Consider the following 23071-nt stretch of genomic DNA (forward strand, 5'->3'; position numbering starts at 1 on the left):
ATGTTAACATGCAACAGGTTTATTGGTCATTCTTAAATGAATTTCACAGTTTTAATGTCTAGTATGTAAATATTCTAGTTCACATAAAAAGCTCTTGGGATTTCTCAACAGTTTTTAAAAACATAAATCATGAGCGATAAAGTTTGAGAAGTGCTAGCCTTAAAAAAAGGTTCAGAATAATCCCCATGCTGGTGGTTTTTGAAGCTTGCAACCAAGATGTATTAATTTTCCAGATCATCTTAAATATTCTATTTTCTTGCCCAGTAAATCTTGAGTGCTGTATGAAAAAGGTCCCAGAGAAAAGAGTGAATAATGAACCTTGCTGTCTATCTGAGTACAGACACTCCTGCTTAAAAACTTCATCTTTTGCAGGTTTTACAGAGGTTAATAAAGTCTCGAGGGAAATCTCAAGCGAAGCACCTCAACGTCCAGATGGTGGCGGCAGATAAGCTAGCTCAGTGTCCTCCAGTAAGTCTCTCTGTTCAGTATAATCCACTTGAAGTCATCAGCCCCGCTTTCTGTTAACAAAAACCAGACACTAGGTAAACACTTGTCCAGAAGAGAACGCTCTCCATTAGCAGTGGGCTTCTTCCCAAAGTGGAGAACGGTCCACCTCTTGCCATGAGCACGTGTCTAGGTCATGGTCGTGGCTTGCAAACGGCTACAGTGTGTTCCATGGGGATGTTGCTTTGTTAACATTTCCATAGTATCGTAAATGAAACACAACTGTTGTTTCAGAACTTTGGTTGGAAAGATCGATCTATTTGGGGTTGGTTTATTATTCACTTCTAATCTGGGAGCAAGTTGCTGGCTCTTTATCACCATCTATGAAACTGATCTGAAACCATGTAGACACCAATTTCCAAACCAGTCAGTAAGCAGATTCTGACACCTGAACCCATTCCTACCTTGAATCCATGTTGTGCATACCATGCTTTGGGACACTATGCTTCTGGGTTTTGTTTTGGCTTCTTTTTTTAATGAGAGGATAATTACAATGTTGTGTTAGTTTCCACTGTACAGCAAAATGAACCAGCTATACGTACGCATACGTTGCCTACCTGCTAGGTGGTTTTGGCTTCCTCATGTCCTTCCCTTGCCGCAGCTATTTCCAAGATTCAGCTTTTCACAGTCTCTATGTCGAAAACAGACTTCGTCCTATACTGTTTGGCTTATAGTCTTATTTTCTTTTTTACATCTCTCTTCTAATGTAGGGTCAATTCCTTTTTTTCACTATTAGCAAATTTTCTATCATGCCCTTAACAACTTATTACACCTGTCCACTTCCTAGTCATTGATACCAGTGATACACATGCGTCAGTCAACACTGACCCGAGGACGACCGATGCTTGTAAGCTAACTCTAGAGGACGGTGTGTGGAGGAGTCAGGCAGCAAGAGCAGAGACCCGGGGGCTCCCTGCTTTCTCCTCTAAGGTGGTGGGGAGGTTGGGGGCTGGTGTCAGGGTGCCATCTGTAATGTCTGCCCCTGCAGGAGCTGTTTGATGTGATCCTGGATGAGAACCAGCTCGAGGATGCCTGTGAACACCTGGCCGACTACCTGGAGGCCTACTGGAAGGCCACCCACCCTCCCAGCAGCAGTCTCCCCAATCCCCTTCTCAGCCGCACTTTAGCCACCTCCACCCTGCCCGTCAGCCCCACGCTAGCCTCCAACTCACAGGTAAGCAGAGCCCTCATCCATGCCTAGGGTGCCAACGCAGCATTTGTTCCCATCGGGCAGCTCTCTCCTGAGTGAGCTGTGTGCCTGTAAGAAAAGCAGTGTAAACAGCATCCTGTGAATGTAGATCCCCTCTCCCCATATTCTTTTTTAATTGGTGTAGAGTTGCTTTACAGGGTTGTATGGGTTTCTTTCTACAAGGAAGTAGAACAGCTATATGTCTGTCAGCTCTATCCCCTTCCTCTTGGACTGCCCTCCCACCATCCCCCTGTCTAGGTTACCACAGACCACTAACTCTATTAAGACAGGAAAAGAGGAGAAACTTTCTACAGGCTGGCAGCACAGACTGTGGACTCAAGACTGCCTGGGTTCAAATCCCTCCCGGGCCCTGTGCCTCAAGCATCTAATGGCACCAACCTCATGGGGCTCTCCTAAGGGTTGCATCTCATGACCCTTCATAGATGAGCATGGAGGGTTGTATTAATAATTTAATATATGTGACTATCTTATGCTAGTGCTGGTCTCATTAAGTGCCATTTAAGCATCTGACTTTTTATCTTTTTTTTTTTCCTTAAGGCCAACATTCCCAGAATTTATCTTCCCACCTATATCTGAGCAGAGGTGTGGCTCAGTATATACCCATGTGTAGACAGATCTCAGGAATTTGTATCTGTATTTGAACCACAAGAGAACATATGAAAGAAATCCCTCCTTCCATCATCTAAAAGAAAAAAATAAAAGTTACTCTGTTCAAAGTCTCTAAAAGGCTGAAATGAAATCTAACCCAGCTTGCTTGCTTAATTCTTTTGGTAACATCCAGTAGCATTTACATTACATTGGACGTGATGTTAATTTGTAAGGGACTGCACTTAAAAGGACTTCCCTTTGTGACGAGGGTTCTACTGCATTTGTTCCTCTGTCTCCAGGGTTCTCAAGGGGATCAGAGGATGGATCGCGGGGCTCCGGCCCGCTCTGCTTCCCAAGCTGAAGAAGAGCCTTGCCCAGAACCAGTCAAGAAAGCTCAGCATCGTTCCTCCACCCAGCACCACAACCATCGCAGTGGCACCAGCCGAGGCCTCTCCAGGCAAGAGACCCTGGACTCGGAGACGCAGGAGAGTCGCGACTCCGCCTACGTGGAGCCCAAGGAAGAGTACTCGCACCAACACGCGGACCAGTACGCCCCCCACCGTGACCACAACCACCGAGAGGAGCCCCACGGGGGTGGTGAGCACAGACACAGGGAGACGCGGCACCGCTCCAGGGACCCGGACCGAGAGCAAGACCACGAGTGCCACAGGCAGCGGAGCCGCCACAAATCCAAGGATCACTACTGTGACAAGGATGGGGAAGGGGCGTCCCGCAGACGGAACGAGGCTGTGGACTGGAACAGGGACGTTTACATCCGCCAATGACTTTTCTGCCCTTTTGTGTTGTTTTTTTTTTTTTTAAGTCTTGTATACCCACCACCCGCCCAAATCGATCTTGGGGGGAAGGGGGGTCTACATTGCAATCATATGTGGTTTGTCTTGTATATTTTGTACTGCTGTTGCTTGGATAGCAATAGCATGAAATAGAGTATTAATACACTTTTTTTTTTCTTTTGTAAGTGCTCTCTCAATTGGCCTGGAAAGGCTGCAGGCCTCTGGTTGTCTACGGAACCTTGAACCCCATCTGGGGTAGCTGCCACTCGAACAAATCTGTTGCCGTCTGAGTGGCATTGGTATTTTAAGAGCATCGCTGATGTTTTCGAAAATGTGGCTGATGTATCCAGTGGGCCAGAACTGGCCCAGATAAAAAGTGGAGTTTCCTGATTCTTGCCGATTTTTTAATATGTAGGCACTTGATTTGCATATTCATCCATGGACCACTGTTTCTTGCTTGTACCTCCGGCTGACTAAATTTGGGGACAGATTCAGTCTTGCCTTACACAAAGGGGATCATAAAGTCAGAATCTATTTTCTATGTACTAGTATTGTGTACTGTATAGACAGTTTGTAAATGTTATTTCTGCAAACACCTTCTTACAATTATTATATATATTATATATAATATATATATATATATCAGTTTGATCACACTATTTTAGAGTCTTAATGCCAAGTCAGCAGACCTGCTTTATGAATTACAGGGACTAGAAAAGCCCACCTTCAGGAAATTTGTAATAGCATCAACTCAATGCCCATCCCCGTTCACTAGAGTCTGTACATACTGTAAATATGTGTGGCTGCTTGACTTGAAAAGGTTTGATTTCTGAATGTTTCACCATCCTTGTAAGTTTATCATTTCTGACCATAAATTATGGGAAATATATAACCAAACTCCAAGGGTTGTTCTACTCCGTGCAGTTCACACAGATTGTGACGACCACGTCCTGCGTAGCTAGTGTCTGAGGTCACAGCACTGGAGTCTAGGAGCTGGAACCTGTGTGCGTGTGGGTCTGGGGGTGAGCATGTGCAAGCAAGTGGAGGGTGTGAGTGTGGAAGACGCAAGAAGCATCCAGCCTGGGCCACCGGCGCACACCCACCTGGCTCCGCCGTTCACTCTGCTGCTGCAGGAGCCGCCAGGGCGTAGCGGGGAGCTCGCTGCCAAAGGAGACTCGCTCAGAGAGCTCCCACCTGCTGGCTCCTTGGTCGTGCCCCTGGAGAGGAAAAATACGGGCCGCTTTTAACTGTGAGTGTTCCACTGGAAATGTCCGCTCTCTCGTGTGTTCGAGTGTCTGTTGTAGGGAGAAACGTTTACACAGCTTGTAGAATAATTTCAAGGGAAAATCAGAGACCCTGATTCCTCCCGCCCCGCTGGCTGTTCCCCTCTTATCTCCTCCATCCATCACCTCCCGTTCCATCCCCACCTCCCCCACCCACTCCACACTTTCACTGTCCGTCAAAACCTAGAAGTGCTTCTTATAACCAAAGTTTCTGCTCTTCAGAAGAAATCAGGGCAAAATGAGGTGACTTGAAGTGAACAAAGATGCTGAGGTTTTCCTGCGTGGGACACCTGCCCTGAAGGGGAAGCCAGAAGATGCTGAGCCTGGTGTCAGGGACACACTGGCGGCAGCCCGCGAGGTGGCTGTCACGCTGAGGCTGAAACCTGCTGTCTCTCTACGTGTCCATCTGTCCAGTAATGCCTGGACAGGTAAGACAGTATTAGGTGTGCACGGACCTGGCACTTGAAGTCTGTTCCTGGAAAACTATGATTGCCTACCTTCAGACCTGGACATTAAAAATTCTTATTTTGTTATATAAGTTAGGCTATTTTTATTTCGCTTCTTTGGTTATTCCAGGTTCTTGCCAAATATCCTTGGACCTTTACAAGTAAAACTGTTTCATGTTTAATTCCTTATTTTCCTCCCCCAAAGAAAACTCAAGAGTTATAAAAATGAATTATACATATAGTGTTTTACCAGATAATAGAGGAACCATTTCCCTCAATCTGTTAATTAGCTCTGTACTCATACCTTTATTGAATATAAGAACACTAGTCATAATATATCAATTTTCAATGTAAATTAGTCACATCATTGGGAAACCATGTTCTAATTAAAGTTACTTTTATAAAATACTTCCAGTCAGCTTTCCATCTCGGTAAGATGTCCACTAACCATCAGCCCCCAACCTTTCCTATTCAGAGTTACATCCCGGTTCGTGACTTTGGAATATTTAAATTCTTGAGGTATAACTGGTATGTCTCTTTTTTGCTGCTACCATTAATCCCTTTCAAAGAACTACATTAACGGATTCCATTTTTAAAAACTTTGTACCTGGACCCTTCGTTTCTCACTTTACTGTGAAAGACGTTAGTCCAAATCAGAGTGTTCCTCAGAAACCTCTACTGGGGGATTGACATAAGCGCATCTGTCTGTGAAGACTGTGTAGTGGGTGTATGTGTGAACGGACATAAGCGCATCTGTCTGTGAAGACTGTGTAGTGGGTGTATGTGTGAACGGTGTGTACGAAAAATGTAAATGAAGAAACAATCCCAAGGACAGTGGGATATTTACTGACTTGTAGAATGTAAAATTCTAAGTCTTTTCACACAGCAAAGGTTTCAGCTTAACCAACTCGGTTGTAGAATCATGATTTTTGTAGTTAACCTAGAAAATGCTGGAAATGTTCTGAATAGTTCTGTGGTTTTTTTTTTTTTCCTTGTCAAACCCATTTTGGTTTTTCCTCTGCTCTCTCCTGCTCATTTAAGTTACTGTTACAAAAAGGTGCTGCTAAATGTAGGACATCTTAGTTATCCTGTACTTTGGGACAATGCCACATTTGAACATGGTCTGCTCTGCATTCATGTTAAACCTTCACTGTCAGCTACACCAAACTGTTCAACAAGCCTGGTTTAAAGTCATTCGTATCAAACAAATAAAGAGCTGGCTTCTGCACTGTTTACTATTAGTAGTATTAATTGCCATTTCAGGAGTGATTCTTGCCGTTGAAAATATGCTAAACACTTCCCTGCACTTCCCTCATGTGGCTCATCTTCCAGGGGTGGGGAGGTCATGGGATGCAGTCCTCTCCCCATGACAGCTGACAAGTGCCAGCTTCCAGCAGGTCAAAGGTCTCCGGGGGTCTGAGCACAGCAATGTCAACTTCCTCTCACCTTCATCCTTACATGTTCAGCAATTCTTGCCTCTGATGTTGAACTTTATTTTGTCCCTTTTAAACGGATCCATCATCAGATCTTCATTTTAATTCCTCGCCCTTGGCTCAATGACATGATGCTGCTGGTCCAATCTTGTTAACAGGTCAAGAGTCACTCTGGTGGAGACAACAGGTAATTAGATGTCTCTGGGTCAGTGGCTGAATTGTGGCTAAGTTACGTTTTTAAGTATTTGTACTTTACTACTTAAAATGTGATACACGATTTTGAAGTAAAATGTACTCACTGTGGAATTAAAATGCTTCTGTTTCCAAAATAACTATGACAACATTAAATATGTTTAAAAAAGGTATTCGTTCTCCTCCGCACTCCCCTTTCTTCCGTCTATCATGTTTTTTCTTAAATGTCTGCATTCCTAAAGATTTAATGTGCTTTGTGTTCCAATTTGGTTTTCTTTTTTCTTTTTAAAGAAACCCCTGGAAAATGTCTGTTAAAGGAACAAACGTTAATCCTATTTCTTATCTGTCATTACTATTTTCAATATGCAAGTATTTTTCTTCTGTTTTGCCTGTACTGCTTATACTTTGGTGTTTGCTGGTATTAATCAAAACTTAGCATGTTTGCTATGAGGCTCCTTCCTGACCATTTCCATCCCAGCCTAGCACCTAAGGTTCTGCAGAGAGCAAGAGAAGGGATGGACTTTCTGTGTTCTAAAATCACGTTGAAAGTTCCAGGGGCATGCCGAGCCCTGGAAACTGAAGTACACAGGTCAGCAGTGTTTCCCTTTAGACATGACATCTGCTGGGTATGAGGCAGAATGAGGGATGGAAAGAAGTCAGTTACATAGTGAATCTTAGGGCACTTGGTGTGGTTTTTTTCCCTCCTTCAGTAAGGGTGTAACAGTGATCTGCTCGGAAGCTGTACAGAAAGGGCAAGGTTCCTGCCTACCTGGGGGCAGGGGTCAAGGACATGCCTCATTTCCTAGGGTGACGTGTCAAGTGCTGGACAGGAGGAGTCAGAGGTCCAAGGGGTGCAGACAGCCCAGCTGCAGGGAAGAGTGTGAAGAGAGGCTTGCTCAGAGCAGAGGCCTCTGAAGATCTCACCTGATCCGAGACCTTGCAGTCTTCACTACACAAGAAGAGTTTCGATAAATTCCTAACGTAGACCCTTTGTTGTTGTTTAGTTGCTAAGTCATGTCCAACTCTTTTGCAACCCCATGGACTGTAGCCTGCCAGGCTCCTCTATCCATGGAATCTCCCAGGCAAGAATACTGAAGTGGGTTGCCTGATTTCCTTCTCGACGAGATCTTCCCAACCCAGGGATCAAACCTGCATCTCCTGCATTGACAGGCAGATTCTTTACCACTGAGCCACCAGCGAAGCCCAGTGGAGACCTGTGAAGGGGCAGAGGGAAAAAAAACTATTAGGCAATTGTTTCCAACTATCCACTTAAAATGCCCACAGGCTCAGGAATTTTGAGGTGATTCGAATTAACAAAACAGATACATTTAACGTGACATGAGACACCTTTTAACCAATGGTGGGTATTTTAATAGATCTTATCTAAAAAGCACGTGGGATGAAGCGAGCGCAGTTACAGTCGTCTTGCAAAGGCAGTCCACGCATACTGGCCGCTGTGGGAGATGTCTGGTCACCTCTGTGGTCTGGGGGATTTCAGATTTGATGGTGAAATGGTCTTGTTTTATCCTGATCTATCCTAGTCACAGCTGCACGGTCTGGGGTTGGTGTTCTAAGGAGTTGGCAGGAAAACACTGGCCACTTCCCAGCTCTCACAAGACGGTTTTCTCTTTCTCACCAATCATACCTCTAATAATTTGTATATTCCATTAGATGATAAAAGGTACCCAAATTCTATAATAGTCTCATTTCTAATCTACAGTTAAAATTCATTTTAGTTTTTAGTTTAAAACATGAAGGAAAAAGAAAACACAGTGAAGGGTGACTGTCATTTGGGAGTGATCCAGAACTCATCTGAAAGAGGGGTTGATAAATAGCAAACAGAAGAACAAGTAAAATCCTCAGCTCAGTTCCTGGCACATGATAAGTAAGTTACGGACTACACACCCTGAATTCTGAAGGAACTCATCCTTAGGAGCTCAGTAACAGAAAACATGTTTTATAACCAAATTAAATACTGCTAAATTTTATTCCTTTTGTGAAATCCACTTATTTTACCATTAAAAATGACTTGCATTCTTTACAAATTAAAACAAAGACCCCAAATGAAAATACATTCCAGACACCTCCTTTTGTTTATACTCTGCTAAATCCATAAAGAAAAAATTTTCTTAAAAACGCAAAGTATAATCTCAACACACACCCTAATCCCATCCCAACTCTCCAGTTTCTCTCTCTGTGAAGCAGAGTCTCTTGAACTGGTAGAAGAGCTGGCAGCCTTTTCTGTTTCTCTACCAACCACAACATCAATCACATGGTTTGATGAGAGTTTGGTTTAAAAAATAATAACAACCACCACATGGCACACGTTTGGAATCATTTCTAAAGATCCTCCTACTGTGCACTTTTGCATTTTACAAATTTTGCTATGAAAAAACCTATACAATCCTTATTTGCCAGCCAAACCAGGTCTTCTATGCTGGCGTCTCTCAGAGATCCAATGTCGCGGTCCAGTGACCGCATTGCAGAGGGATCGAATCGCTGCAGCCGTTTCAACTGTTCAGGTGACAGGCCAGCTCCCAGCATCCCTTCTCCTCCCACCTGTGGGTCCTGCTCGGAAGAACAATAAACACAGATGAACATCCTTGTGTTAGTAAGAGTACCTGTGCACCCTTCATATTAAAAGAGAAACTAGCCCACCACCAATTCCAGAAACTGAAAAGTCAATACCTGTGTGTGTGTGTGAGAGAGAGAGAGAGAAGCGGACATGCTGCTTTTCTGTGTAATAAAGTAGGATAGTGGTAAGAGCAGTCACTTGATGACTGAACTCCTAGGGTGGGCTTTATGCTCATCAAGGACCACAACATGCAGAAGGCCTGAGCACCAGTCAGCAACACATGGATTCCAGGTGCAGCTCTGCCACCTCTCAGCTGTGTGACTTTAGAACAGGAACTTGCCTGTTTCCTCATCTACCAAACGGTAAGATACTCAGTTCTGAGGCTTAAATAAATAAGGTGATATCATGCCTGACATACAGTGGGCCCTCAGTAAGTGAAACATCATTATCAGTAACATCACGAGATGAAAATTCAGCTTTATTTGTCAGACCCTCCCAAAGCTGACAGGAGGCATCTGACAGGAGGCCTCTCTGGCCCATACCAATTGGATGATAAAAATTTCTCTTTTGTTGTTGTTTTTTAAATGTACTAGAGTATTTAAAGAGATGAGAAAACGAAGGCTGCACTGATTAGGAGAATAAAGAATCATAAGGAACTGAGTGATCTGTGCAAACCGCTACTCCAAAAATTGCACAAGCCTAACTTAGGGCACCGTTTCACAGATAAATGTTTATGTTACTAAAGATACATTTTCTTAGGCTTATATCAGAAAACCTACTGTCTACTAACGCATGGTGGGGTTCCATTTCTTGTAGTATACATTGAATATATATGCATACACACACACACACAAAATTGGAGTGAATTCTCAAATCTTCTTTTCATCTACAATGTAATTATCTTAATTTTTGAGTCTAGAAAGCATCTCCAGATTGCTTTCTAGTTACGTATCCAATTACTTACTAGAATTCTGTCCTGGAAAGTCTGAAGTTAAACGTCCAATGTATCTGAATTAATGTGAGCATTACTACAGATTTAAACCTAGTCTCAAACATCATGGGCTGAAAAATCTAGTCATCAATGTATTTTAATAAAAACCAGAACTAAAAGGCAGTGCTAAGTAAAAGAAAGTACAAGGGAGTTTTAAAAATATTCTATATCTTATCTAAGAAACCAAAGGAAGAGATAAACCTGCACTATCTTCCCCCGCTTGGCTAGTCTTTTGAATCCCAGTTATTAAAGCCTGTTTGGGCTTTGATATGTCATGAGAAAAAATGCTCACCATTTCCCCTACCAGAAAAATACAGGACTGAGAGAGGGGAAAAGGGTTTTAGAAACAAAATTCCAAATAACATGAACAAGAGCCACAAGTCAAACACATATCAAAAATCCACCTGAGTTCTACGGTCATTTAAACACATTACTGACTGGGGGATTTTTGCAGAAATTAACACCTGTGGCTGGCAATTCGTTATGTAAGTGAGTACTGATACATCTCCAGTCAATAACATTTGGATAACAAAAACATATTAACATATCTCTGGTCAGTAAGAGTGAAGGCCTGGAAATCCTGGATCAGGATGTGAAAATTCCAGATGTTCCAGGACTATCTGGAACGGCTTTCATCGGAGAAACCGCCCTGAGCTCCACAAGATTTGTTTCAGGAGTTTTACATGACGTATCCCTTCATGTAACTCTCTGGGTTTATCACTACACTTAGTTTCCGTGACCTACTGGATCACCCCGAGAGAGCTGCCACGGTGCTCACCTGGCGCTGAAGCTGAAGGCCGGGAAACGTCTCGAGGGCCCAGGCAACCTGTTCCTCGTTTTCTGCCAGGGTGACAGTGCACGTGCTGTACACCAGCACACCCCCTGGCTTGAGCAGCTCTACCGCCTGAAGACAACACATATGAAATGCATATAAACGCGTATGCAAAATCACATCCGGAAGTGGAATAATCTGCAGAGGACATCTACTGAACGCTGGCAGAAGACCCCTGCCTTCTGAAGGGACAAGACAACCTCCACATAACCGGGCAGAAGAAAAAGGCCAGAGAACGGAATCAGGACGGGCCCTGCACCCTAGGGAGAGAGCTGTGAATGGAGGAGGAGAGATTCCCGCACCCTGGCAAGTCCCCTCACTGGCGGTGGAAGGGCCCATCCAGTCTGCAGCACCCAGAGGAGAGGCCCGCTCAGAAGGCCGTCACCTCCACCCCGTGCTCCTCAGTCTGAGATGTCCGTCTGCCAATACAGGTAGAGACTGGGTATGGAAGCTCGGGCTTTGCAGACAGTCCCAGGGAGAGGCCCGGGGTTGGCTGCATGGGGACAGCTTGAAGAGGCGGCACTGCGGCAAGTGAGGCTGCACGCAGCAGCAGCCAGGGCCTGACAGAGAGGCAAGGACCCATCGTCGGGCGGGGGGGCACCCAAGGAGGGGGCAGAGAAACCATAAGAGCTGCCTTCCCCACGCCTGTTCCCAGGACGGTGGTCACACGCTCTGGGGGTGGGCGCGTGCCACCAACACCACTGAGGGCGTCACAGGCAGGCCCAGGCCACTGCCACCGCTGAAAGGCAAGCGGGCACTGTCACTCCCCTGCTATCCCGGGAACAAGCAACGGCCACCACACCTGCACATCCGCAACGAGGGAACAAGGGCCAGCAAGGATCCACCCCCTCGATTCCAGACAACACAGAGGCGTAGAAGGACCTGACTTCTCTTCTCACAAAAACACCAAAACCACAACAAACTGCCCAACCACTGCCAACATGCAAGGGCTAGAACCTACCAGTAAAGAGAGTCTGCCTCCAAAGGCAAGGAGGAGGCCACAGCGAGACGACAGGAGGGGCGCTTTTGCAACATAAATCCCATACCCACCGGTGGGAGACCCACTAACTAGAAAATAATTATATCGCACAGGTTTTCCCACAGAGTGAAAGTTTTGAGCATCACGTCAGGCTCCCCAGCCTGAGGGTCTGGCATCAAGAGGAGCAGCCCCCAGGACATCTGCTTTGAAGACCAGCAGGGCTTGAAAGCAGGACCTCCACGGACGGGGGAAAACAGAGACTTCAGTCCGGGAGAGCACATGCAGATTTCAGGTGCACTGGGACCCAGCGCAAAGCAGTGCCTCCACAGAAGCCTCGGCCGGACCTACCTGTGGGTTGTGGAGGGTCTCCTGGGGAGGCGGGGGTTGGCTGTGGCTCCCTGTGGGAGCAAGGTCACTGGTGGCAGAGACCCCAGGGAATACCGATTGGCGTAAGCTCTCCAGCAGATCTTTTAGCACCAAGACCTGGCCCGGCCCAACAGTCTACAGTGCTGGAACATCTCCGGCCAAACAACCAGCAAGACAGGAACACACAGACTCACCACCCATCAGCAGACAGGACGCCTGAAGCTATTCTGAGCTCACCCACAATACTAAATGAAATAAGCCCGACAGAGAAAGACAAATATCGTACGACATCAGTTATGTGTAGAATCCAAAAAAATGATACAAAGGAATTTACGTAGAAACAGAAACAGACTCACAGACTACAAAAGCAAATCTCTTGGACTACCAAAGGGGAAAGGCAGCAGGGAGGGATATACTAGGAGGTGGAGTTAACATATACTTAGATACATAATCAGCCAGGAACTACCATAAAGCACAGGAACCCTAGCAATATTCTGCAATAACTTACATGGGAAAAGAATATGAAAAACAGTAGGTACATGTATAACTGATTCACTTTTCTGTACACCTGAAACACAACACTGTAAATCAACTGTGCTCCAACATAAAATAAAAAAGGGCACGTGCACTCCCGTGTTCATAGCAGCGCTACTTGCAATAGACAAGGCACAAAGGCAGCATCCGCAGAGCAATGGATAAGCTGTGGCACGTATACACACCTCAGGTTTCAGAAACAGACAGTCACCAAAGAGAGAAGGCAGGAGGGAGGGATAAATTAGGAGTCTGGGGTTAACACCTTGGAAAAGACCCTGATGCTGGGAAAGACTGAAGGTAGGAGGAGAAGGGGACGACAGAAGATGAGATGGTTGGATGGCATCACCGACTTGATGGACCTGAGTTTGAGCAAGCTCCAGGAGTTAGTGAAGGAAAGGGAAGCCTGGTGTGCTGCAGTCCATGGGGTTGCAAAGCATAAGACACAACTGAGCAACTGAACTGACTGACTGACTGGGATTAATATACACACACTACTATACATAAGATGGGCGTCCCAGGTAACACAGTGGTAAAGAATCCACCTGCCCAGGCAGAAGGCACAGATTAGATCCCTGGGTCAGGAAGATCCCCTGGAGAAGGAAATGGCAACCGGCCCCAGTATTCTCACCTGAGAAATCCCATGGACAGGGGAGCCTGGCAGTCCGTGGGGTCATTAAAGAGTCGGACATGACTGAGCAACTAAACAACTATATATATGAGTAATCAACAAGGACCTACTGTACAGCTCAGGGAACTCTGCTCAATGTTATATGGCAGCCAGGACAGGACGGGAGTCTAGGGGAGAATGGATACATGTGTATGTATAGCTGAGTCCCTTTGCTGCACACCTGACACTATCACAACATTGTTAACTGGCTATACCCCAATACAAAATAAAAAGTATACAAAGAAAAATATGATTATTGGAAAAAAACAATGTTCCAGACAAGATGCATTTCATTAGTCAGAGCTGTTTCAGCCCATCTGGACCAAGACTATTCCCAAATATCATCATTCAGTTTCATGGGTTTAGATACCATTTTTATGCTGAAAATTCACCATTTTTAGGTGAGACTCCTTTTTGATTTCTGTTCCCATATATTCAACTGTTTTCTCCATATTTTTCCCATCCCACACTGAATGCCTACCTTCCTCTGAAGCCTCCCAGAGAAGGATCCCGCATCCTTCCTGGGGTACAGGCCCCAACTCTGGATCATCTTTTACGCCTCTTTCCATCACGTTCCTGTCTGTCAAGTAAATCCTCGTGCCTCTACCTTCAGAACAGACCCAGGAGTCTCACAACTCCCACTGCTGCCATTCTGCTCCTAGTTTCATGATTTTTTTTTCACCTGGATTATTCCAACTGTTTCCCACCTGCTTCATTTCCTGCCCTCCTCCCATCTATTCTCAACACAGCAACCCAAGTGGTGCTTTTAAAACCGCCTCTTCTCAGCTCAAAACCCTTCCCTGGGGAGTTCCCTAGCGGCCAAGGACTCTGCACTTTCACAGCTGGGGTCCGGGTTCAATCCCTGGTCAGGAACTGAAACCATGCATGCCTCAGGGGACAGCCAACAGAACAAAAAACCCTTCCGATATTCCTTGTCATCACTTGGAGTCAAAGCTCACGGGCTCAGAGTGGCCCTCCCAACGTATGTACAGCAGCCCCTTGCAGCCTTCCCCTCTGTGTGCCTGGCTTGTCCTGCCTGAGCCCCACCAGCCTCTGCGGTCCGGCAGGTGCGGCACCCCTGACTCAGGACCTCTGCAGCAGCCCAGAGAGCCTGCTGCTTCCCTGCAGGGCTTGCTCCCTGCGCAGCATCCGTGTCTCTCTGTTTCCACTTCGGGTGCCCCCACTCCTAGCTCCTCTCTTCAGTTTGCTCCACAGGGCCACTCCTTGGATACACAAAATCACTTACTCATCTCTCTGTTTGTATTCCTCCGCAGTTAGAAATGCAGGTCACACTAGTGGTAAAGAACCCGCCCGCCAATGCAGGAGATGCAAGAGACGCAGAGTCAATGCCTGGGTCAGAAGATCCCCTGGAGGAGGGCACGGCAACCCACGCCAGTATTCTTGCCTGGAGAATCCCATGGACAGAGAAGCCTGGCAGGCTCGACTCCATGGCGTTGCCAAGAGTCGGACTCAACTGAAGCGACCTGCACAGCACAGTACCAGTTAGAATAGAAACCCCACGTAAGCTGTAACAGACCAGTACCAATGCGCTCTTGCGATTGCTTCAGTCCAAGAAAACTGTGCATTGTGTTAAAGATTGTGAAAATTACTGTGATGATTCATTTAGCAAACAGAGGTGGACAGAGGGTTTTCTTATATATCAAAACTTGTCTATAATTATGTCATCTATGGACCAAAAGAATAAATAAATTACTTTAGTTGGAAAAAAATAAAAGAAACCTCATGTAAAAGGGCAAGGGTTAACTATCATATCATCAGCACCTAGCACTGTAGCGTACAGGAGCTGCCCAGTAAGTATTTGTTCAAGAAATAAAGTGTAATATGAAAATGAACCTGTCCCAAATAATTAAAGCTTCTTTTTTCAAATCCCTAAATTTTTAAAAAATGTTAATGAAAATCTTAAAAAAAAAAAAAAGCATATACTATTATCTCTTAACCATAGTAGGCTGATCAAAATTTAAACTTTGCCAGCTGCTGTTTGAGCCTATTACATAGCTTTTCTCAACAAATCTTATCACTGCCAGAATAATGGTTACTGTCTCCAGTGAGGCAACCCCATCAGGTGGAGTCATCCTCCCCATTTCTCAGTCACGAAACCCAAGTATCCAGAGTAACTGATGCGGAGACACATATCCACAATCTCAACTCCCACCCTCACCCAAAGGCTCATGTGCTGGATTTTACTCTCTTTTGCACACAGTCAGCTGCTCCTTGTCACTAAGACCAACACATCTCCTCCCAAATGGCCTCTTAAAATGCCTAAATGAGCTGAAACAAACAAAAAGCCAAGCCTCTTAAAACAGGGTCCTAATTTTTCATCCTCGGCCTTCCCTGGTGGCTCAGCGGTAAAGAATTTGCTTGCCAACACAGGAGACACAGATCTGATCACTGGGTCAAGAAGATCCCCTAGGGAAGGAAACAGCTACCCACTCCAGTATTCTTGCCTGGGAAATGCCATGGTCAGAGGAGTCTGACAGGCTATAGTCCATAGGGTCCCAAAGAGTCATACATGACTTAGCGACTAAACAACAGGAGCAACAAAATTTTACCCAAACATCAAAGTGGGTTGTAGCTATAAGCAAAGCTTCTTCTTCTGCTTGCTGTCTCAACTTCCAGGATGCGTTCTCTCAAGACCGTATAGAAGGAAAAGCTGAAACGGTCCACTCCCGGTGCCACTTTCAGGTAGGAAAGGAGGCACCAGGAGTGCTGAAGAGAAAGGCACTCCAAGACAGCTTCAGAGAGGGAATCATCAGAGCATATCCACTGTTGCTATAGCCTGTATGTTTACAGTTAGAGAGCTGAGAGGAAACGGCGGGACCGTCTTCGATCCAATGCTGCCTGCATCCTGGGAAATCCATGAAATCATGTTTGCAAGGCTGAGAGAAATTCTCACGTGTTTTATCAGGGCCTCCTGTGAAACATCCCGGAGACCAGTCTGACTTGCTAAGTTTGCCTGGTCCTTCTACATCCTACACTGGATGCTGTCACATCCCAATTTCATGAACGAGTTCACCTCTGTTGGATTTCCCACCTTTAATTCACTAAGATGATTAGGCAGTCTATTAAAACGCTATTTATTTATTTGTCTAATTATTTTTGCCATGCCACATGACATCAGGAATCATAATTCCCCATTCAGAGATCGAACCTGTGCCCCCCTTCAGTGCAAGCACAGTCTTAACCACTGGACTACCAGGGATATCCAAATGTTTTACATCAATTAGTAACTCTATGTTAACAACCCTCTACTTTCAAGATAAAGCAGCATGTTTCAAATTCATTCAATGTCTCAGAGAAGAAACTCTACCACTGCCTGCGATGACAGAATGGATCAGCATGAAGGAAGACGAGGTCTCTGGTGCTCTCTGTGCGTGGTATACATAAAACTTACCACTTTAACCGTTTTTAAGTGTAAAATTCAATGGCATTAAGTATTAATTAATATATTCACACTGCTGTACAACCATCACCGTTATCCATCGCCTGAACTCTTCCAAACTGAAACTCTGAACCATGAAACATGAACTCCTGGTTCGTCCTCCTGCTCCTTCAGCCTCCGGTAATCTATATTCTATTTTCTGTCTCTATGAATTTGCCTTTTCTAGACACTGTATAAATGAATCACATACACCATTTGGTCCTTTTGTGTCTGGCTTATATAACTCAGCATAATATGTTCAAAATTCATCCATGTTGCAGCACACATCAGAATTTCATTCCTTTCCAAGGCTGGCTAAAATTTCATTGTTTGTACAAACCATACTTTATTTATCCATTCATCTATTGATGGACACATGGGTTTTTCCCACATTTTAATTACTGTGAATAATGCTGCTATGAAAACTGCTCTCATTCTTTAAAATATCAAACTAGGTCACCTTTCTTCCACAACAAAGTAGCATCACATACCACAGTGAAGAGTTTTCGCTGTAACGGCTGGTAGGACATCACTTCTTTCAACGTCCAAGTACATGCCATGTTTGGCCTCTGTCCCATTCCACTGCAGGGAGCATCGAGAAGAATTCGGTCAAATGATTCTGGTAAGAATGGAGGTTCTCCTGCAAAGAAAATTATAAACATATTTGTGGAAGGGCACAGACAGCTCCAGCACTCTAGGAATTCCACCAGAGGGCTCCAGGATCTTTCCACACTGTCCTGGGGGTGGGGGGTGGCACAGAGAGCTTCTGCAACTAGGAAACCCATCAGTGGGTGCCAGAACTCACCCTTCTGTCCTATGAGGGCGCAAATACCACCCCCCTACACACACACACACTGGGAAACCTATCAGCAGGTGCTAGGACCTGCCCACGGCATCCCAGGAGGGCACGAATAGCTCCCCTAAGACATTTGCCCAGAAGATGGGCTGAAACCACAGCTGAACCTCAGGGGCTGTGTGAGTAAGAAGGAAGAGTTGAAATCCCTCCTCACAGCTGCTCAAACTGCAAAGTCACATCTCTGTTGACAGCTTCCTAAACTCAGCACCTACAAAACATCCGAAACTGCTCCTGCAGCTGGAGCAGGAGGGACGGGTCTGGCTCTAGCAGCCATGGGTCCAAGACTGAACCAGGAAGAGGCAGAAAATAAGAACAGACCAATCGCAAGTAATTAAGTTGAAAGTATAATTAAAAATCTTCCAACAAACAAAAAAGACCAGAACCAGATGGCTTCATAGGTGAATTCTATTAAATATTTAGAGAAGAGCTGACATCGCTCCTTCTCAAAATTTTCCAAAAAACTGCAGAGGAAGGAACACATTCTAAGCTCAGTCTATGAGGCCACCATTAGACAAGTGTTAAGTCACTCAGTTGTGTCCGACTCTTTGTGACCTCATGGACTGTAGTCCACCAGGCTCCTCTGCCCATGGGGCTTTCCAGGCAAGAATACTGGAGAGGGCAGCCACTCCCTTCTCCAGGGGATCTTCTCGATCCAGGGATGGAAGCTGGGTCTCCTGCACTGGCAGGTGGATTCTTTATCATCTGAGCCACCTGAAAACAAAATGTCTGTGAAAGTCGCTCAGTTGTGTCTGACTCTTTGCAACCCCATGGACTGTAGCTGGTTAGGCTTCTCTGTCCATGGGATTTTCCAGGCAAGAACACTGGAGTGGGTTGCCATTTCCTTCTCCCCTCAGACAAAAATACCATGAAAAGAGACAATTACAGGCCAATATCACTGATGAATACAGATGCAAAAATCCTCAATAAAACATTAGTGAACCAAATCCAACAACATGGTAAAAGGATCGTACACCATGATCTAGTGGGATTTATCCCAGGAAATAAAGATTTGTCAATATCCACAGATCAATCAGTGTGATATAGAACATTAAAAAATTAAAGAATAAAACCATATGATCATCTCTACAGATACAGAAAAAGCTTTCAACAAAATTCAACACTTATTTATGAGAAAAACTCTCCAGAAAGTGGGCACAGAGGGAACATATCTCAACATGAGACAGGTCATATATGACAAACCCACAACAAACATCATACTCAACGGTGAAAAACTGAAAGCATTTCCACTAAGATCAGGATCAAAACAAAGATGTCCACCCTCGCCACTATTATTCAACACAGTTTTGGAAGTCCTAGCCATTGCAAGTAGAGAGGAAAAAAATAAATACATAAAAGAATCCAAATTGGAAAAGAAGTATGACTGACACTGTTTGCAGATGACATGATACTATACATAAAAAAATTCTAAAGATCCCACCAGAAAGCTACTAGAGCTCATCAATGAATTCAGTAAAGCTGCAGGATACCAAAGTAATACACAGAAATCTCTTGCATTCTTGGACTTCCTTTGCAGCACAGTGGATAAGAATCCACCTGCTAATGCAGGGGACATGGGTTTGATCCCTGGTCTGGGAAGACTCCACATGCTACAGAGCAACTAAGCCCATCCGCCACAACTACTGGAGACTCCATGCTCTAGGGCCAGCAAGCTGCAACTGCCTGAGTCTGCATGCTGCAACTACTGAAGCCCGCATGCCTAGAGCCTGTGCTCCACGAGAGAAGCCACCACAATGAGTCGCCTGTGCACTGCAGCTAGAGAGTAGCCCCTGCTCTCGGCAATTACACAGAGCCCATGTGCAGCAAGGAAGACCCGGTGCAGCCAAAAATAAATAAATACAGCAGCGTGTACATCTCACACACACACAAAAAATCGCTTGCATTCTTATACACTAACAATGAAAGATCAGAAATAGACATTAAGGACACAATCTCATTTACCAGCACATCAAAAAGAGTAAAATACCTAGGAATACATCTACCTTACAAAGCAGAAGACCTGTACTCAGAAACTATAAGATACTAATGAACAAAATCAGAGATGACACAAACACATGAAAACATACACCATGTTCTTGGATTGGAAAAATCAATACTGTGAAAATGACTATACTACCCAGAGCAACCCCCAGATTTAATGCAATTCCTATCAAATTACCAATGACATTTTTCACAGAACTGGAACAAAAAATTTTACAATCTGTATAAAAACAAAAAAGACCCTGAATAGCCAAAGCAATCTTCAGAAAGAAAAACAGCAGGAAGGCCCTGGCTTCAGACTATACTACAAAGATATAGTCATCAAAACAGTATGACACTGGAACAAAAACCTGAAATAGAAATCAATGGAACAAGATAGAAAGTCCAGAGATAAACCCACACACCTATGGTCACCTAATCTGTAACAAAAGAGGCAAGAGTATACAATGAAGAAAAGACAGCCCCTTCAATTAGTGGTGCTGGGTAACTAGCCACTTAAAAGTAAGTGAAGTTAGAATACTCCCTAACATCAGACACAAAAATAAACTCAAAATGGAATTAAGACCTAAACGTAAGGCCAGGCACTATAAAACTCACAGAGGAAAACACAGGCAGAACACTCTTTGACATAAATTGTAGCAAGATCTTTTTCAATCCACCTCCTAGAGTAATGAAAATAAAAACAAAAATAAACAAGAGACCTAAATAAACTTAAAAGCCTTTGCATACCAAAGAAAACCAAAAAAAAAAAACAAAAACACAGCCCACATAATGGGAGACAATATTCGCAAACGAAGCAACTGACAAAGGATTAATTGCCAAAATATACAAATAGCTCATGTAGCTCAATATTAAAAAAAAAAAAACAACTAAAATATGAGCAAAAGACCTAAAAAGACATTTCTCCAAAGAAGACATACAATGGCCAAAAAGATGGTCAACATGGCTCACTCATTATTCAGTTCAGTTTCAGTTCAGTCGCTCAGTCATGTCTGACTCTTTGCAACCCCATGAATCACAGCACACCAGGCCTCGCTGTCCATCACGAACTCCCGGAGTTCAATCAAACTCATGTCCATCGAGTCGGTGATGCCATCCAGCCATCTCATCCTCTGTCATCCCCTTCTCCTCCTGCCCCCAATCCCTCCCAGCATCAGAGTCTTTTCCAATGAGTCAATACTTCGCATGAGGTGGCCAAAGTATTGGAGTTTCAGCTTCAGCATCAGTCCTTCCAATGAACACCCAGGACGGATCTCCTTTAGAATGGACTGGCTGGATCTTCTTGCAGACCAAGGGACTCTCAAGAGTCTTCTCCAACACCACAGTTTAAAAGCATCAATTCTTCGGTGCTCAGCTTTCTTCACAGTCCAACTCTCACATTCATACAAGACCACTGGAAAAACCATAGCCTTGACTAGATGGACCTTTGTTGGCAAAGTAATATCTCTGCTTTTCAATATGCTATCCAGGTTGGTCATAACTTTACTTCCAAGGAGTAAGCGTCTTTTAATTTCATAGCTGCAGTCACCAGTTGCAGCAATTTTGGAGCCCAGAAAAATAAAGTCAGCCACTGTTTCCACTGTTTCCCCGTCTACTTCCCACGAAGTGATGGGACCAGATGCCACGATCTTCGTTTTCTGAATGTTGAGCTTTATGCCAACTTTTTCACTCTCTTTCACTTTCATCAGGAGGCTTTTTAGTTCCTCTTCACTTTCTGCCATAAGGGTGGTATCATCTGCATATCTGAGGTTATTGATATTTCTCCTGGCAATCTTAATTGCAGCTTGTGCTTCTTCCACCCCAGCGTTTCTCATGATATACTCTGCATAGAAGTTAAATAAGCAGGGTGACAATATACAGCCTTGACATTCTTCTTTTCCTATTTGGAACCAGTCTGTTGTTCCATGTCCAGTTCTAACAGTTGCTTCCTGACCTGCATATAGGTTTCTCAAGAGGCAGGTCAGGTGGTCTGGTATTCCCATCTCTTTCAGAATATTCCACAGTTTATTGTGATCCACACACTCAAAGGCTTTGGCATATAAAAAAAAGCAGAAACAGATGTTTTTCTGGAACTCTCTTGCTTTTTCCATGATCTAGCAGATGTTGGCAATTTGATCTCTGGTTCCTCTGTCTTTCCTAAAACCAGCTTGAACATCTGGAAGTTCACAATTCACAATTGCTGAAGCCTGGCTTGGAGAACTTTGAGCATTACTTTACTAGCATGTGAGATGAGTGCAACTGTGCGGTAGTTTGAGCATTCTTTGGCATTGCCTTTCTTTGGGATTGGAATGAAAACTGACCTTTTCCAGTCCTGTGGCCACTGCTGAGTTTTCCAAATTTGCTGGCATATTGAGTGCAGCACTTTCACAGCATCATGGATTTGAAAGAGCTCAACTGGAATTCCATCACCTCCACTAGCTTTGTTCATAGTGATGCTTTCTAAGGCCCACTTGACTTCACATTCCAGGATGTCTGGCTCTAGATGAGTGATCACACCATCATGATTATCTGGGTAGTGAAGCTCTTTTCTGTACAGTTCTTCTGTGTATTCTCACCACCTCTTCTTAATATCTTCTGCTTCTGTTAGGTCCATACCATTTCTGTCCTTTATCAAGCCCATCTTTACATGAAATGTTCCCTTGGTATCTCTAATTTTCTTGAAGAGATCTCTAGTCTTTCCCATTCTGTTGTTTTCCTCTATTTCTCTGCACTAATCGCTGAGGAAGGCTTTCTTATCTCTCCTTGCTATTAGAAACACAAATCAAAACTGCAGTGAGGTATCACCTCAAACCAGTCTGAATGCCCATCATAAAAAAATCTACAAACAATAAATGCTGGAGAAGGCATGGAAAAAAAGGGACACCCCCTTCTCTGTTGGTGGGAATGTAAATTGGTACAGCCAAAACTGAGAACAGTACAGAGGTTCCTTAAAAGACTAAAACTGGAACCACCATATGACCCAGCAATCCCACTAATCAGCATATACCCACAGAAAACCATAATTCCAAAAGGTACATGCACCACCTCAATGTTCATCACAGCACTCTTTACAATAGCCAAGACATGGAAGCAACCTAAATGTTCAACAGAGGAGTGGATAAAGAAGATGTGGTACCTATATTCAATGGAATTACTCAGCCATAAAAAGAACAAAATTATGCCATTTACATGAATGGGCCTAGAGATTGTCATACTGAGTGAAGTAACAAGATAGACCCAGAAAGACAAATATATTGCTTACATGTGGGATCTAAAAAAAAAAGCATATTAATGAACTTAATTACAAAACACAAGTAGTGTTACAGATGCAAAAGAAAACAAACTCACGGTTACTAGGGGATAAGGTAGGAGGGATAAATTGGGAGAATCGTATTGACATATATA

At 44.3% G+C, this 23071-nt stretch overlaps 2 protein-coding genes across 18 annotated transcripts in view; one reads left to right on the top strand and one right to left on the bottom strand.

Moving 5' to 3' along the window:
* The window catches only part of CACNB2 (calcium voltage-gated channel auxiliary subunit beta 2), a 415600-nt gene extending 412114 nt beyond the window's left edge, over nucleotides 1–3486 (top strand). For all 10 annotated transcript variants that reach the window (XM_069547606.1, XM_069547608.1, XM_069547610.1 and 7 more), the window contains 3 exons: nucleotides 373–468; nucleotides 1493–1678; nucleotides 2602–3486. In XM_069547606.1, the coding sequence (XP_069403707.1) occupies nucleotides 373–468; nucleotides 1493–1678; nucleotides 2602–3087 (768 nt within the window). In that variant the 3' untranslated portion in view covers nucleotides 3088–3486. The remainder of the gene's footprint in view (nucleotides 1–372; nucleotides 469–1492; nucleotides 1679–2601) is intronic.
* Nucleotides 1–23071, bottom strand: part of NSUN6 (NOP2/Sun RNA methyltransferase 6) — an 86344-nt gene that overhangs the window by 357 nt on the left and 62916 nt on the right. For 2 of the 8 annotated variants that reach the window (XM_069547617.1, XM_069547624.1), the window contains 6 exons: nucleotides 17325–17473; nucleotides 10795–10920; nucleotides 6272–9018; nucleotides 4200–4313; nucleotides 1677–1762; nucleotides 4–518 (listed from right to left, as the gene is read on the bottom strand). In XM_069547617.1, the coding sequence (XP_069403718.1) occupies nucleotides 8803–9018; nucleotides 10795–10920; nucleotides 17325–17473 (491 nt within the window). In that variant the 3' untranslated portion in view covers nucleotides 4–518; nucleotides 1677–1762; nucleotides 4200–4313; nucleotides 6272–8802. Of the gene's footprint in view, nucleotides 1–3; nucleotides 519–1676; nucleotides 1763–4199; nucleotides 4314–6271; nucleotides 9019–10794; nucleotides 10921–17324; nucleotides 17474–23071 lie in introns of those variants that run through there. The other 6 variants (XM_069547623.1, XM_069547620.1, XM_069547622.1 and 3 more) reach the window with 6 other exon arrangements.

This window comes from Ovis canadensis, chromosome 13 (genome assembly GCF_042477335.2).
Source record: "Ovis canadensis isolate MfBH-ARS-UI-01 breed Bighorn chromosome 13, ARS-UI_OviCan_v2, whole genome shotgun sequence".
Lineage (NCBI taxonomy): Eukaryota > Metazoa > Chordata > Mammalia > Artiodactyla > Bovidae > Ovis > Ovis canadensis.